The sequence below is a fragment of the Chlamydotis macqueenii genome, chromosome 5, assembly GCF_036417535.1.
Source record: "Chlamydotis macqueenii isolate bChlMac1 chromosome 5, bChlMac1.mat, whole genome shotgun sequence".
NCBI classification, from domain to species: Eukaryota; Metazoa; Chordata; class Aves; order Otidiformes; family Otididae; genus Chlamydotis; species Chlamydotis macqueenii.
In genome coordinates this window covers 37,871,645-37,889,162 of record NC_141560.1, presented here as the reverse complement: position 1 = coordinate 37,889,162, position 17,518 = coordinate 37,871,645, and the positions used below count along the sequence as shown (strand labels likewise).

Genomic DNA, 17,518 nt, shown 5'->3' with positions numbered 1-17,518 from the left:
CAGCCGCACCCCCCGCGCCCACTGCACCCCTCCGGCACCCCGCTCCTCCCGGGCAGAAGCCGCCCTCCTCGGGAACCCTCATCCCCACGAAGCTCCCTCACTACAAGAGAGCCGCGGCAGCCGAGAGGGGCTGCAAGCCCCGACGCTCTGCTGAGCGCCCCACCGCCTCCATCTCCCGGCGCGCAGTGCCGCCGCCCGGGGAGCGGGGCGCGGCCAGGGCCGGGCCCGGGCCCGCCGCGCCGCACGCTGGGAGTTGGAGTCGGGCGGCGGCGGTTGCGCAGCATCCGTTAGGGGCGCGCGGCGGCGTTGGTCTCTCGTAGGAACACGGCAGCCATTGCCGCCGAGGCCGGGAAGAGCGGTTTCCTCACGGCCCGCAGGACTCAGCGCTCGGCGACGGTGAGCGGCTGCTCCTCCTTGGCCCCCTCGGTGGCGGGAGGGCCGGGGGAGCGCCGGGCGGCGAGGTGCGAGCGGGGTTCTGGCAGCCGGGCCCTCCTGCGGGGCGGGGACGGGCCCGGCCTTTCTTGTGGCGGCGCCGGGCTGAGGGGCAGGAAGCTGCTGTCGGAGGCCTGGCTGGCAGGGGGCCGCCGGCCCTTAGGTAATGGAGGCGCGGCGGCGGGGGCCGCGCTTCATCGCTGCTGCCTTGCGGAGGCGGGGGGGCTGATCGCGGGGGTTGTACTCGGAGGGGTGGCTGGCAGCCGGCGGGGCTTGAAGGGGAGCGTGAGGCTTTGGCGAAGAGCCGGAGGGGCGATCGCCACTGGGTGGGCCGGCGCCTCGGGGAGGGTGAGCCCAAAGAAAGGGCCTCCCGCCCTGAGAAGGCGGTGAGATTAGCGTAGCCCCGTCCCCTCCCGGCTTCTCAAAAAGGCGAAGAAGCGGATGGGCTCTAGCTGCCGTCCGGTGCTCCTCGAGCGCATCCAGGCCAGGGCGTTTGATCTGGTGAGCCGCTGCTGAGCAAAGGCGAGTGCGTTGTGCGAGGAGCAGCGTGTGAGGCTCTGCGACTTGCAGGTGTCGGTACGGATCTCACATCCATTGTGCTCCCTGATGTTTAGGTAAATAATGCACCGACAGATAGTTTGCACGGCTTAGGCTATATCTGTCACAGTTTCTCAGGCAGTCACTTCCATCCACCCCACGTTCACTTGCGTGTGTGATTCTTCTCTCCTCCCCACCTTGTTTTTCTCGAACGAAGAGCTAAAAGTCTTGAACAGCAGTTATGCAGTCGTTTTAATCTGTCAAGTCTGTGTTGTTTCCAAAATGATTGCTGCTCCCAGAGTGACTGTTCTTGCCGTGTTTCAAAGCACATGGTTATGTAAGTCTGGCCTTCCTCTGCAGAGGCCTGTCTTTCCCGTAATGCCCACTGCTGGCCTTGTCTGTGTTTGTGTCGTAAGGGTGTATCAGGGAAAGGATCTGTGGGAAGGCTAGCTGCTCTGCGAGGGAGCTGAATCAGTCCTCTGAGCTGGATTTCCATGTGGGCATAACAATGCAAGTGTGAGCACAAAGGAGGGAATGGTTACGAAGGGCGGCATAGGCTCTTCTAGGGGAAGCATGAAACTTTTCACGTGAAAGCGATTAAATAGCTGTCAGCTCAGGTCGTGGTTCCGGGTCAGTTTAGGCTAATCTCAGTAAGTGCTGTCGCACTTCTGCCCCTGACCCCATAAGAAGCCCTGTACCCGTCTTCCAAAGTGCTGGCACTTCTCTGATGGCACAGTGAGCCCGAATAAATAAGCAAATCACTAGAAACCTAAGGGGTGTTAACAAAGAAGGTAAATCATGCTAATTCAAAATACTGCCTCCAAATTGTCTTGAACTACTTTCACAGCCAACGTGATGTGTTGTCTGTTTACTCTGTCTGCTTTACAGCCCAGTATTGTAATGTAAGATCACATTGTGTTTCCACTCCGTAGGGCTTGGATTCTTTGCTCTTTGTATGACAGCAAGCTCACTGAGTGAGACAAATAAGTAATATTTTCCAGTCACAAGAACTTAAAAATTTCTAAATCACATAAACTGAAAAAGTGGCATACTCAAGGTAAACATGGAGCTTCCGTAAAATATCACAAATTGTGTAGCCTGGATCGGTAGGTAGCTTTGAAAATCTGAATATCTGAAATCACCTTTGTTTTTGCCATTGTTGACATCTCATAATAACAACAAAATGTTTCTTCTTCATAACTTGATAGACTGTTAAAATAAGATATTTTATGGTTGGTGCAAATGGAAATAATCTGATGACTACCACTTATCTTTTGGATGCTAATATTGCAGCAGTCCTTTCAGGTGAAACCAAAAGTTTGAGAATTTTATGTTGTTATTGCAATGATTAGTGTAACAGTTTTGTTCTTTGTTTCTTTTTGTTTGTTTGTTTCTTTTTTTTTTTTTTTTTTTAAACAGCTGTTAGCCCAGTAAATTCATCTTGGAGCTTATAGAGTGTTTTTTTTTTTCTATGCTCTGTGGTACAAAAGCCTTATTGGTCTAGCAGCAAACAAAAACATTATTTCAGATACATGAAGTCTTAAAGTTATATGACTAAAAAGGACAAAACTGGGAGTTCTGTATAGGTTCTGTCAGGATTTTTTCACTTTTCTGGGGACAGAGAATTGGGTTTTTAACATACATATCTGGAGAACAATAAAATAAAATCCTATTTAACCAAGATTTCTGAGGTGTGAAAGTGATCTTGATCACCCTACTTGAAGTTTCTTAATCTGATAAACAGTGCTGTTTGCTTTTTTAGCATCAGTGTTAAGATGAGTGGCTGCCGTGTCTTTGTTGGACACTTAAGTTCACGCGCTCGGGAACGGGATGTGGAGAAATTCTTCAAAGGATATGGACGCATACGAGAAATCCATCTAAAAAATGGATTTGGATTTGTGGTAAGTAATACTTTATTTGCCTTTCTCTCCCTTGCAGGTGCTAGCCTTGCTAGGCTGATGTCAGGGAAAGGAAGATGCTTAAGAGAATAACAGTTCCAATGGGAAATGGAAAATATTAATATACATTTCAGACTGCTTTTCAAATCTTGGGATTACAATTTTACCTGGTTTTGGCCAGATTTTGCTCAAAATCTTGGTAATAATTCTAGGTGTTTTAAATGCATTGTTTGATTACAATCTTCCATGGATTTAAATTGTATCCCTTATTTCCAAAGACAGAAAATGCCATATCTTGTTATGGCACTACAAAACTTGACAAAGCCTTGACCTGGAGAAAAGTTTATACAGAGTCACTTATGTTCTCATCTGAGTCCTTCTAGTCTGCTTGGTCATATCTCTAAATAATGGCCTGACATAAAAAGCAAAGTAGTTGGCTAAGACAAGGGGTGTAATAGGTGTTTGTGGTTGGATTTAAGCAGCACAGCTTTTAACTCTTAGACAGCTGAAGTCAGGTTTGTTCACCATCAGTAATATGTTCAGATATGGCATATCTGTCTGTCAGACTATTACATTAAATACACAGTTCATTGGATCTTAGTTTCCTAAGTTTAGTTTCCACTGCTTTCTAGTTCTCTGTGCTCCTAAACTGTTGTCCAGATTTTTACAGCTTTACAGGTTCTCAAGTTGACTCAGGATCAGCCTGTTTCTTAACTGTCTCCTGAGAACTGAGAATTGGCTGTTCTGCAGCACTGAGTTCAGACTGGAAATGTTGATACTGCCCTCGCTCTATGGCAGGCTTACATGCCATTATTTCTGCCAACATCAATCCCTTGGGTGAAACTATGGGAAAAGAACAAAAAAAACCAGGGTTTGCCTATTTTAGTTTCATCCAGGTATTATTTCCTGACTTCTACACCTGCTGGTTCCTCATTGCCCTGCAGTATGAGCTACTTCTTGTTGACTGCCAGTAGGTAAATACCTGTCTCTTAAAGTCTGGAGGTAAACTGGTGATCTAGATTGGAGCCTGAGTTTATTTAGTGTGTCCTTTCCCATTGCTGCTATTTCTCAATCGCCCTTCCCCAAGCGTTCCTCTTCTCTTCTTGGGCAGGGCTGTTAACTCATTCAGGAACAATTTCTGTTCAGCTCCTGTACATGAGTCAGCCAGCTCTCCTTCCTCTCTTCTCCAGTTCCTAGGCAGAAGCATTTTCTTTTCAGAGCTCGCTAATAAGCTTGAATAATTGTCCCATAGCTCTGTCTAAAAAATTTAATTGTTCTCGTGACGAAGATTTTTTTCCTTACATCTGAACCCCTCTTTACCTGTCATCCTGCCACTGTGCACCCACATGAGGAAAGCACTTCATAGAATCATAGAATAGTTTTTGTTGGAAGGGACCTTTAAAGGTCCTCTAGTCCAATGCCTCTGCAAGAAGCAAGGACATCTTCAGCTAGATCAGGTTGCTTCCATCATCTGTAACTGTGTTTTAGGTTTTCAAAGACTGACTGGATCCCCTTTGAGCTGCCTTTTCTTCAGGCTGAACAAACATGGTGCTCTCAACTTTTCTTTGTTCTCCAACCTTCTGATCAGTTTTGGTGGCAGTCTGCTGGTCCTGCTCTATGTCTTTCTTGAGCTGGAGAGACCAAAACTGGACACGGTGTTCCAGGTGTGGCCTAGCAAATGCCAAGTAGGGTGGAATAATTGCATTGCTTGGTCTGCCGGATGCACTCTTACTGATGCAGCACAGGACACCATTTGTTTTCATTGCAGCAGGGCCATGCTGCTGAATCACACTTAGCTGACTCTCCACAAGGATTTCCATGTCCTTTTCAGCAGAGCTGCACTCTAGCCACTCAGACCCCAGCCTGTTCTGCTGCTTAGGATTATTCTGTCCCAGGTGCAGGACTTCATGATTATCTTTTATTAAAACTTGCAATTCTTGTTGGCCTAATCTTTCAGCCTATCAGGGGTGTCTCTGTGTGGTGGTTTTTCCTGCTGGTGTATCTGTTTCTCCTCTCCCTTTGGTGTCAGACACAAAATTGGTGAGGGTGCACTCAGTACTGTCATCCAGATCATTTGTAAATACATGGAATAGCTTTATCCTTTGCGGTATCTCACTTGTCATGGGCTGTCAGTTCATCTCTGGTTTTGGTTATTTAAAATCTATGTTTATAAAACCTCTTACAAAACCAAGTGATTTTGATTATACATTGTTGTAGTGTTAAAAGTGTGTTTCATTGTGGTTGATTGAAATAATTGCTTGATCTTTGAAACTAATTATATTTACTTAAATTTTGTAGATTTCAGTGCAGAATGTTTTCAAACTTGAGACCATAAAGCTAGTATGTAAAGCTAGATAGACTTGCAGACATTCAGTTTGGTAGAAACTAGCTGAAATCATGGGAGTTTAAGGTGCTAACTATTGATACTCTTAAATGCTGGGCCTAAATGAATTTTCTCAAGATAATCTTTGCATCATCGTGCAAGGATGTGTGATGTTTCACTTGGTAGTGAAACAGACTTCAGTGCAGAATGCGGGAGATTACTCAAGCCAGTATTGCTTCTGAAAAGCTGTTTTTAGTTATGCAAATACTTTCTTCAACTTGCTAAGCTTCTTCTCTGTTGGTCATTGCTCTCAAGCTGCAGTTTGACAATTTTTTTTTTTTTTTCATCCGTCCACACTGTTGGTTCAAGCGGTCCCTACACAGCTGCTTGTTCTCACTGCTTTCTTTCTTTCCTTTCTCCCCTTACCATGGTGTTACCCTGGTTGTTCAGCCACATAATGAACCTACCTGGGAAGCTGATCTAGTTGAAAAATAACACTCTTTTTCACCCCACCTCCTGCACAAAGTGTGCTGGTTTTCATCTGGATAGGTTTCTTGACCTAGTTTCCTGCAGAGCTGTACAAACAGCTTTGCCAGGAATCAGTGGGCTGGATAGTGGGCAGAGGCTACTCAGGCTGACTAAAGCAGCATTTCTGCCAAAAGCAAAGTGACAGATTCTGTTGCAACAGTATATGGAATTGCATATTATAGCTGATCCAGACCCACAAGTGGCCGGTGCTGAAGAGGGGTTTATGTTTCTTGCTCTTCTTGCACAGGCACCTTTTTGCCAGACTAGTGAGCTGAATTCAGGTAGAAAAAAATCAGAAGGGCTTTTTTTCTGGTTTACTCTTTCTTTGCCAATTCAGAAAGAATTGAATCGGCCCCAGAACTCTTAAGAGGGTTTCGGGAGTGCACAGCTCTCCTGCTTTTCTTTGCAGTTGATCAGCTTGTGCTGTTAACGTAGCATTTTCCTATATGTACGGCTGTATTTTAAACTGTATGCCTTAAAGTAATCCCCTCGCCTCTCTCCCAAAAAGTATTTCTCAAACTTATTTCAGATCATAAGCCAGGTCATTTCATTAATTTATTTTGTATACGTCCTGCAAATAGTTATACTGAAGCAACTGAGGGAGACAAAAGGAGTTGGCAGGGTGGAGGGAGAAGAAATGGCCATGAATGGGAACATCTTGGCTTTTCAGTCATAAATGTACTAGGAATCCACTTCCTTGTTCAAAGTTCTGGCTGATACTTGCTGCAGAAATGTAAAATTTGTAAAGAAAACATGTTTTCTAGCACTGGAATGCACTATGAGGGAAAATACTTTTTTATTCCTGTTTTCTTTCTAGGAATTTGAAGATCACAGGGATGCTGATGATGCAATTTATGAACTAAATGGTAAAGAGTTGTGTGATGAAAGGTAAGCATGATAAGAACAGCAAAAGTGCTTTGCATCCAAATACAGTGCATTAGCTTGTGCTCTGACACCCGTTTCTTGTGGTTCTGTAGTGGGATACACCTTCCATAACTTTATCTAGAGAGATTCACTGGGATCCTAGCTACAGCCTTGTATAAGGCAAAGATCGTTTGGGACTGGAGGAGGGGTAGTTTGGAGCAGGGCTGACTGTTTTTCCCACTTGCACTTATTTCTCCTTCAAAGCTAACTCAAGGTCCTGTTGCTAGAAATATTAGTAAAAGTGAATTGAACTTATTTATTTGTTATTTATCTGTCTGTTGACTTCAGAAAATAAGTTGATGGTAGCCTCTGATCATTTGGACTCATGCCCTTCAGTTTGCGATAATGTGGACTATAGTCATTGTATGTTACAGCAATTTTAATTCTGATTGTGGAAGCTGGGTTTAGGTCATTAGGTTTTTGTTGCTTATTTTGGTACTCTTTTTCCCTCTGTAATTACTCTTGGGTGCTGTTTGAGCAAATGTAATTGTTTCAATCTAAATCACAGACCCATGACAATTTTATGAAAGTCTGAGGGAGATGAATGAGAGAAGAGAATGCCAGTGTTCTGGCTCTTTAAGAAATGCCAGTGACTGTGTTACAAATCATTGCTTCTAAGGGCAGGATAGTTCTTGTTCATGCCCAGGTGCTTCCAGTTGCAAAAGATTTCAGTCAGTGTCAAATACTTAAAGTTTGTATTTTAATTTTTGTTCGCTTGTTTTGTTTTGTTCCTGTCCTAAGGGTTACAATTGAGCATGCTCGAGCCCGAAGAGGAAGGGGCAGATTCGCGCAACGGTTCAGTTACTACCAGTCGCAGAGTGGATCTAGGTGGGTGGTCTGGACTCTGTTTCCTACAAGCACAGTAACTAAAGAACTGAACTGAAATACTGTTTTCTTCTTGTGGTTGGAGTCAAGGGATCCAGCTCTATTTCCTTGTATAGCTTCACGAAAGGAGTGTTATGTTCTCAAACCTTGGAAGTCCATTACTATTACTAACCTCCTCTGGCTGTGGAGAATGTGGATTTTAAAGCAGTTTAACTGGCTCGCAGAGGTTCACAAACCTATTATGAATTGCTCCCCCTCCATGTTGTAGGCACTGCATTTGTGTTGCATCCAACTGTTGTTTAAATGATGTGAAGGAGTAATGCTGCAGTTGGATTGGCCGTTTTTCACACTAAATAAAGAAAAATGCCAGAGCTTCTCTGTTGAGGCTTTTGTCATTAAACTGAGCTTACAGGCTAAGTAGAATTATTTTAGAGCAATAGTTCAAGGTATTTACCGTCTAACCAAGCTTTCACACTTTCAGTTGTTTGGTTATCAAAATGCTTGCTTCAGCACAGCACACAAAAGGAACCATATTTGAGAAACAGTGCTACGGCACAAGATACTAGCATGTGCAAAAGTATTTAATTGACTAAGTTTGCTGACTGAGCAGGTGCCTTGCTGAAGGAGAGCCTCTTTTCGACAATGGAATCTGAAAAACGGCACGTAGCTCTTATCTAGAACACCTGTAGTGGACATACAGTATTTGCAGAGTTGTTCACTTGCAGTGATTTGAGCCAGTGGTGAATCTTGCACCAATTTGCAGCAGAGTTTTTGAAAGTTCTGCAAATTTGCATATATTCTACCAAACAGCTACACATTACATCTTTGTACTTTAAAGCTACCTGTGTGAAGTAAATATGCATGGAATAACTTACTCTGTAGAAACATTTATAGCTGTGGCCTATGCAGAGTAGAGTTTGGAAGAAAGATGAAGACTTGATTGACATAAACCTTTGCATTTGTTTCAAAGTCAGAATTGCTGCCAGTTACAAACCAGTGTCTGGAACATCTAATTTGCATATGCAAGTATGCTAATTAGATTATTTTTTCTTTAGTGGCAGTAACCTTGATGCGGTATAATTGGTCCGAGGTCCAGGCTAAAAGTGGACTTTTAAAGTAGGAAGTGTGATTGAAGGTCGTGGGCATCTGACGTTGTAGTCATGTTCATGACGTCAGACTGCCGATGCCAGACAGGAAGAGACTGCGGTTTGCAATAATGGAAAAATGAGACTCAGCCTGCCAGTTTTGGGACTCTGGGACCTCTGTTTAAATGCCTGGAAGATCTGGATGTTCTGAAAAAAATTGGGACACTTTGAGGTATGCACTGAAATGAAATTGCCTATGCTTCAGTGTACAAATCAATACGCAGAATTTAGGATTATGTTTCTATGGGAGGAAAAGGTGAGAATAATTTTCTGTAAGGTCAGTGTTCTTGATTCTTGAATCATTTTATAGTAACACAAAGTAGTGCCATTGTTAGAATCCTGCATTACTTATCAAAAGGCAGGCATACCTTTTTTCATAGTTTTCAGATCACTTTGGATTCAGAATGACTAGGACTGGGGACAGAAATTACCTGCAAGGGCAGTATTCTTTCGTGATGTCTTAGTCTTGTTTTCTGTATGAACATTTTCAAGCCACATTTTCATTTTTGAGTCTTTACTTTTTGGTTAAGTGAGAAATATCGGCTTTCATTCAGGAACTATAAACTGCCACAGTTATTTCAGGCCAACCAGTTATCTAGCTCTCATTTTACTAAAATAAGAATATTTTCTACAGAAATATCTAATATAGGTCATAGTGGCATGTATAAATACTAACAAGTGATTTGGAGTTTAGAAGCGTGAACTAAGATGCCTTTAAATTGTGCCTTCTGTCTCTCTGACATGAAGGAGAATTTATCCTACCACCTAAAAAAAAAAAAAAATGGCCTTTTACATGAATATTCTCCAAAACTGTATTTGTGAGCAAAGATTGTCGAATACAGAAATTAAACTACTCTCTTTACCTTATTGTCATTCTACTAGGCACTTATTTCAGTGTATCTAGAAAAAATGGCAGCTGTATTGACTGCCTTGGTATAAAGTTCTTCATCAAAATCTTTTTTCATCCCCTTGTAGCAGCTTTCTTCTAGTAGTGGACTCTTAAATGTATTCTTGACTAGGGAGAATCAAATCTGCAGTCCAGCAACAAGGAAAATATTTAAATCTCCCAGCAAACTATAGAAAACATCAGATTTCTTAAGTTGTAAATTCCTTACACTGGAGACTTTTTCCTTTTTTTTTTTTTTTTTTTTTTTCCCCCCTCTGAATTCTTGTAGCCGGTATGGACCTCCTATTCGTACTGAACACAGGATCATAGTTGAAAACCTTTCATCCCGTATCAGCTGGCAGGTGAGTTAACATCTTATCTTCTTTTTTTACACCTTATTTTTCTACCCTGTAAGTAGACTGCTCTCAGCTTAGTTTCTTAATAAAGCCATCATAAATATTTAACCTGAACAAAAAATAAGTAAAAAAGCTTCAGTGATTGCTAAAAATTAGCATTCAGACACTTAAATAAGTCTTTTGTTTCACAGCTGTGCAAATAGTTCTGTAACTTGATTTCATAGTTGGGAACTGATTCTTGCTCACTTGTGTTTACCAATTGATAAAACTTTTGAAGACTCTAGGTTGTTTCTAAATTATTGAAGCATAGCATCCATTCATACTATTTAATCCTTTTTTTTATTGTTACACCTGGAAGTGCATGCCTTTGTTTGGAGTTAAATTCATGGTCTTTTATTAAGTTTTGCAAAATATTTTCATGACGTGATGCATGATTGAAAAGTCTGGTAATACATCATTAACAAAGGGACTCCTAAGAAAGCTATTGTGTAAAGTATGTTTACTGTAGATATTATTTAAAAATCCCAAACTTTCAGTAATTGTCTTTTGAAGATTGCTTACTTTTTTTTCACCCCTTGTTAATGTTTTGCTAATTTTTAGCTGGCTTTTTACAGAATAACCTATAATCAATTCCTTTAATTGTGTTCTGCATAGTATACAGTCTATAGACAGTTTACTTTTTAAAGGCATAGCAACAGATGCTCTTTACAAAAGGTGAGTGAATAGTAGAGTTTAGTCTTGGTCATTAACCTTTTTTTTCTTTGACTAAAGAGACTTTAATTAGTGTACTGAAAGGTGTAGTAGAACATGTGGAGTGTTCAAAGCCTTGGTCTTGCACCTAAATCCACATGAGGAGGCTGTTTGGCTTGCCTGGAGCTCCGCTGATGTGTTTCATAAGAGCTTGGGTACAGTCCATGCAGATAAACAGTTGAACTAGGTTTGTTTATCTTCTGCATGACAGGTTCAAAGGTTTGTCATTGTTCAGTTGTGTTAATTATTGAACAACTGAAAAAAAAACCAACTTCTGAGTTGATGTGATGAGCAAGTGGATTTAATCTAAATATCTTCTGGGTGTGCTATGTACTTATGTATAAGAAGAGACTGTTATAAAACACAGCGTTTGGAAACAACAGTAGGGACCAGAGAAGTAAGCTAGAATGGAGTGTTAAGGAGAGTAAATCCTGTAATGCTGTTCAGTGTTAAATTAATAACTTGGAAAAAAAAATGTTTCTGTAACTTTCTTTTACTTGTGAATATTTATAATGGCTTTATGTGTACTTATCATTTTAGACTAAAGCCCACCTGATTCAGATTTCATACTGATGAATCTGTAGGCTTCTAATTAAATGTTTTAATGACTATCTTAAATATATGATAAGTTAGCATAAGAGACTACTTCTTCATACTTGCCTAGATAGAAATCATTTGAAGCTAACATTCATATGCAAGCCTCATTTAGTTTTGAAGCTGTACTGCTTTGATACTGACTATAGTGTTTTAACTTCTTTTAACTATGCTACTTACACAACAGGTTAAAATAGCTAATACATTAACAGTAGGGGCATTATGCTTCCTTTCTAATCCCTGAGCTTCTAGCAAGCACAATCAATATGGAACCTTGCTTTAAAACTTACGCACATAATACCATCTTTGATGTGTGCAGATCCGCGTGCTTTGAGAACTTCTATCTCCTTTAAAAGTTGGGTTGCGATATCTAAAAACAAAACAAACCAACCACAAATAAAATTTGTATTCAGATCAGTTTCCTCAGATTGTCGACTATATTTTTAATAGATAATCTCATATCTAAGTAGTAGACAAACTGTCAGAATTATCGTTATTTTAGCAAACATATATTTCTGCATGTTTGCAGCTTTCCAACCACTCTCATTAGTTCTTCAGTGTTGGTGAAAAGTAGATCTGTGTTACATCAAGATGTAATTGTTAATACGTGTTTTTCCTATTTATGGTTGTCCTACACCTTATTTTCCTTTGTTGCTAAGGACAACAGGGTATTCTTGTGCTATTTAAGGTGAACCAGAACAGTAAACTTAGGATAAAATAGCGAGTGTTCTATTGGTTAAGTAAAACGGGATAACTTAAAAACATTCCCCTAATAATAGCAAATACTCTTGAGCTTTTATAACACATGCACACTTGCTTTCTTTTGAGGGATAATGTTGGCATCTTAATGATGTTGACATTACTATTACAAATGATATTTCATTATGGTGATCCTTAGGATTCAGCGTATAGTGTGACAAGTCTGTGGGGGCCTCAATTTTAAAGCCTAAAGTTACTGAGTTAGAAAATAATTATGTAGATTAACATTTTCTAACTTCCTTTTGACTTACCAGTCCTGGTCTGCTTAAGCTCTCATTGACTTGAGCACAGGCAAAATTTTGTTCTTCATTTCTAAATTGAGATAATCGTACTGAGTACTTTAATGGTGCTGTAAGGCCCATTTTTCTTTTGTTATTAAGGTTGCTTTGTGTTAAGCACAAGTGAAAAAAGGAAAATGCCTACTAGTTTGCATATGCCAGTTTTAAAAATAAAACTATTGGATTTTAATTAAAGGATTGGATAAAACTAAGCCTTCTTATATTCTGTGGCAAATGTTGTGAAGTTTTTTTTGGCTTTTTGTTTTGTAGTCTTTTCTTCCTTAAGCATATTTCTAACCAAGTGCATTTTGAACCTCTTCTAACAACCTTGATTTGGTTAACCTTCATTTCTCTTGTGTGGAGGAAAAAGAACCAAAGATTTGGGGGTTTTCTAGTGGCTGAGGGTTTGGCCTGTTCTGAATTTTCCATTTGGTTCCTATGACACTCCTGTTTTTTGGCGATCTAGATCTTGGTTTGCCTGGGTTTGATCTCGATTGGCTAGCACAGATCATCCTCGGGTTCTTTAGCCACTTCTGGAGACTGGAGACTATGTCCAGTGCTTTCAGGGCCTCTGGTACCTCCGTGAAGCATATTGGTATGAGCCATCACTCTGCCTTTCTCATGTAAGAGAGTTCCTCTTGGCCAGCTAGGTACTGGACAAGCAACTCTTTGCTTAAGGTACCTTCTTATATCATCTGCCACTTGTGGTCTGTTGCGGTAAGTAGTCTGGGATTTTAAAATACCAGATACCGTTTGGTAAAAGTATTGCTTTAACTGTTACAAATGTTTAGCTTTTTAGTGACCTTTGACATTATTTGTTTGTACTTTATCCTATTGCTGACCAAGTAATTTTACAATGTCTGCATGTTTAGCCTCTATTAAGTTAAATACAAGGGTATCTATTGACGTGGCACTGTAGTGTGACCAGTATTCAAGTGAAATGTAATTTTTTTTTTTTTTCCTTTTGTAAAATTATTAGTTTCATAGTAATTACACCTTTTTGCTTTTAATTTTGCTGTGGAGTTGGGGGAGGTGAGCATATAGAATGAATTTTTCTACATATATTGGATTGCCTTTTAACTGGGGTGTTGGTCATGAAAATTTGCATTTAATACTACGTTGCTTTTCATCTGTTAATAGTTCTGATTTCAGTGCATATGTTGGTATTTAAGTATTGTGTTTTCGTAACAGCTGGTTTTGGGATGCAGGATTATTTTAAAAACAGTATTTTATTCTCTGTAGTTGTAAAAATGAGGGATCCTTTCTATATGCAGCTGCTATTACATAGGCTGTTTCAGAAACTTTTTTCTAGATTATATGTATTGATATACATTAAAAATGTAAAAGCATTAAGCAGTTTTAGCAGAGGAAGTTTTGGGGGGGGTGGGTATTACTGCTGGGTGACTCATTTGTGTCCTGTTTAAGGCTAAAATGTTAACTTTTGCTGCAGGACTTGAAAGATGTCATGAGAAAGGCAGGGGAGGTCACCTACGTGGATGCACACAGAAACAACAGGAATGAAGGGTAAGTTCATTTTATGTCTGAATCTGTATGATAACTGAAACTGTTAAAGGGAAAATTATCCTATCCTAAAAGAAATTAAACATAAATCTATGATATGGTTTAGATGCTGAAATTCCTCCAATTTAAAAAAAAAACCCAAACAAACTGTCAGTAAGTAGGAGTTCAGAAGTGGTATTGAACTCATTCTCTGTCTACTGTGAAAACAGTGTGTCAGAGCAGAAAGGGGAGAATATCTTTCAACAGTTGAGTTCTTCTGTCTTTAACTTAGATTTATTTATGTATAATCATTTATTATCTGACTCCTGAGGTGAAAATATCTCCTGTCTGTGGCTGCTTTGCACTGGTTCAACAGACAAGTCATGGGAAATGAACATAACCAGCCTCCACAGGGAATACCTGGCTGGTTGCTCTCCATTCTTAATTCTGCAGACTACAAGGTCCTGCACAACAAAGCAGGAGAGAGGGAGGTATGAATGGAGTGTCTGTGCAGGCAAAACAGTGCTCTAGGGCCACTGCAAGCAAATGCAACTTAGACTTTTTTTGAGGGGAAAACAAACTTTAAAAGAGGGAATTTTTCTATTCGCTGTTAAAAATCCAGATAGGGCAGGAGAGTCTGCAGGTTTATTTTGTTTCTTGGACAGCTTTAGAATGCAATTTAGTGGAGGACTGAAAGATACTTCCTCAGCTTGTGCAGGATTCCTGGATTTTCTCCATCTCATTGCAGATGAGAGTTCTGGTAAAGTTTAAGATTATGTGAAAAGTATGGATGGCTAGGACTGGTGATGTTACATTTTCTTGTTAACCAAGTTAAAAATTAGCTTTCAGAAGATAAAACATCAATCTGTGAATCAACAGATTGAAAAAGGCCTAAACTTGTTCTCCTTGCTTTTTCAGTTTTTCTGACACTTAATTTTTTTTTTTCTGGTATACAGGGTTGTGGAATTTGCATCTTATAGTGATATGAAGAGTGCACTGGAAAAACTGGATGGCACTGAGCTGAATGGACGCAGAATTAAACTGACTGAAGATCATAGAAGGCATAGGTATGTCACCTGACCTGATAAAATTCTGCTGATGGCGTGGATTTGGGTAGTATCAATGCCAAAGTTCTGTTATCTAATTCTTTGGCCCCAAGCTAAATATCACTGCACAGAACCGTTTTCTAGCAGTGTAAACAGATTTAGATAAGAACTAACTTGCTGAAAACAAGGTAAATAGGACACTTTTGGATAAGAGTAAGATTTTTTTTTTTTAAAGATAAACGTGATATTTAAATGAAAGGACTTCTCAAAAACCTATGAATTTTGGTATCAAAAGCTTTTTAATTTAATGGAAAGCTGCTTCAAAGTCCTGTGAAATGTCTCTCAAGTAGTTGTGAAAGCCAACTTTTTCATGAGAATATAAGAATAACACTTAGCTTGCTTGCAAGCTAAAAAGCAGTTCTGCCATGTAGTCATTAAAAAAAAAAAGTTAGCTGAAGCTCTTTCATTGTCTCTCTTAAAAATAAATCAATTTATTTTCATGAAAAAAGGGACGCATAACTAGAGAAAGTTTTAAACTCTCAGGCCTTAAAGCGTGCTGGTGTTCCATGCCTTTATGGACTTTTGTAGCATCTTGAAAGAAACTCTAATGTACATGGGCATTTCTAGAGAGAATAAATACTACAGGTATGAATTTTCATTTCTGTGCTTTTATTGATAGATGGCTAAAAACTTGTTTGTCTCCTCCTGGCGGGAGTGGAGGGAAGGCGTCTTTTATTAGCCAGTTCATATTCTGCCAAGCTAGCAGAGAATGTTAAGGCTAGCAGTTCCTGCTAGGCTTAGCTTAAGAAGATTCTGTTGTGATGGAGCATAACAGAAATCTAGCAGCACTCTGAAATAACTGAATGCATGGATGACCTGTGCATACAAAGTAGATGAGAATTTAAACTGAGTATTTTAAATTTAGTAGGAGGTGAGACTACAGCTTTTAATTGTGTTTCTCTAGAAGCAGATCTCGATCAAGGAGTTACTCAAGATCTCGCAGCAGGTCCAGGTCTACAGGATCTTCCAGATCGGACAGCCGGTCCAGGTCAAGATCAAGGTCCAGGTCCAGGTCCAGGTCTCGCTCTCGATCTCGGTCCCGATCTCGATCCCGGTCTCGTTCTCGCAGTCGTACACCTAAAAAGAGTTACTCCCAGAAAAGCCACCGCTCCAGCTTGCTAGCTTCTTCCCCATCTCCCTCTTCTTCTAAAAGAAAATCCCGTTCTAGGTCGAGCTCTGCTCATAGCCGTAGTTAACCTGCTCTTAGAGATGTATTAATGCATTTAATTTGATTCAAGTTTCTTGAAGACTTGAGACAAATTGTACATGAGAACTGGGAGGGGAAGAGTTAACATGATGAAAGGGTAACCTCCTCTTACACTGCCAAAGTGCCTGTCATCAAATAGGCCATCTCTGTAAGGAGGGGCTGGCAGCTTTCTCCTTTCAGTGAAGTCTGGAGTGGGAAGTCTTTTTTTAATTTTTTCCCTGCTATTAGTAAACATTTCTATCATAGATATATTATGTACACATAATGCTGAGGTAATGGGATGAGACAATACGCTGCTTTCTCCCTCTCTTGCCCCCCACTTCCCCCTCCACCTCCAAGGCCTTTGACTTCCAAAATACTACGTTAGCTTTTGTCTTTGGTATTAAGTCTGAGAACAGGAAGTATAGATTTTATTCCTTTAAGGTTTTGTGGCTACTTTTCTGTGTGAGAATGAATGGACCAGCTGAATTTAGTTTAGAATTCACTTGTTTCCCCATTGCTTGGCTTAACAGGCTGTTTAAGTTCCAGCTTTAAATGACCTTGGTAATATGCTTAATTTGCAACAGACTTTCAGGAACACACATTGGTCAGCTGAATATTACTCATTTGGATAGTGAATCAATACAGCGTTAAGCAGTAATGAAAGCTGGAATTTCCTCTTAAAATGAGACGTACCATCTAGATGTCAGGATTATTGGGAATCCATTATAATAATTTTCCAGAAATTCACTAGTATGTGGTATTGTATGTAGAGGCCTTATTTGACAGGTGACTCCATAAAACTGCACAGAAATGTCAATATGCATGTCCATGTTTTTGATGTTTATAAAAGTGACATAGCTTTCATACCCAAAAGTACGATACTGAATAATGTGTGTATGACTAGCAACAGTCTTGATGGAAAGGAAGTTTATTTTAGTAATGACAGCAGCAAAAAAATCCCAGGAAAAGTGTAGTTGGTTGTGACAGGAAAAGTTAATGATGTTAAAGCATAAAGAGGATAATTTCTTTAAATCTCCTGAGTGCACAGTTGTTTTGATTAATAGAAATGTCCACTGCAAATACTGTTAGTTCTTATAATTTGGAATTAGATTTCTTTTTTAACTTCTGTATCGTTAAAGAAGGGAAACATTTTTTGAAAAATATGTAAATTAATCCCAAAGTCTTACTTGTGTTTAAATGTATCATTCCTAATAAAATAAAATCTTTTTCTGGCTTACTTTGCAGTTTCTGTTTAGTACTGTTACTGTTGCTGTTGTTCACTTAATACAGTCTTGCAAACATGACCGCAAGGACATTTATTTGAAGGTGTACCCATATGGAAGCAAGCAAAATGTAAACTAGAAATCAGTTATGACATGTCAGTAACCAGATGCTGACTAATAGGAGGACAGGATAGGATTTTACCATCATGGCCATCAGTGGCTGCCTGAATGGATGGCAAATAGCAGTCTTTCTGCAGTCCTTGCA

The 17,518-nt window shown here is 40.1% G+C and overlaps 1 protein-coding gene across 1 annotated transcript; it reads left to right on the top strand.

The window, feature by feature from the left end:
* The first annotated feature begins 256 nt into the window (after positions 1 to 256).
* Positions 257 to 17,267, top strand: LOC104482920 (serine/arginine-rich splicing factor 5). The gene is made up of 8 exons (XM_086748294.1): positions 257 to 396; positions 2,732 to 2,870; positions 6,536 to 6,606; positions 7,384 to 7,470; positions 9,788 to 9,860; positions 13,686 to 13,759; positions 14,692 to 14,802; positions 15,746 to 17,267. The coding sequence occupies exons 2-8, from the start codon at positions 2,745 to 2,747 to the stop codon at positions 16,035 to 16,037; spliced, it is 834 nt and encodes a 277-aa protein (XP_086604420.1). The 5' UTR covers positions 257 to 396; positions 2,732 to 2,744; the 3' UTR covers positions 16,038 to 17,267.
* Positions 17,268 to 17,518: the final 251 nt, after the last annotated feature.

Excerpts from the sequence above, each read along its gene's own strand:
- LOC104482920 (XM_086748294.1), top strand. The coding sequence starts at position 2,745 with ATGAGTGGCTGCCGTGTCTTTGTTGGACACTTAAGTTCACGCGCTCGG. Across the intron at positions 2,871-6,535 it reads AAAATGGATTTGGATTTGTG|GAATTTGAAGATCACAGGGA; the intron begins GTAAGTAATACT and ends TTTTCTTTCTAG. Across the intron at positions 13,760-14,691 it reads AGAAACAACAGGAATGAAGG|GGTTGTGGAATTTGCATCTT; the intron begins GTAAGTTCATTT and ends TCTGGTATACAG.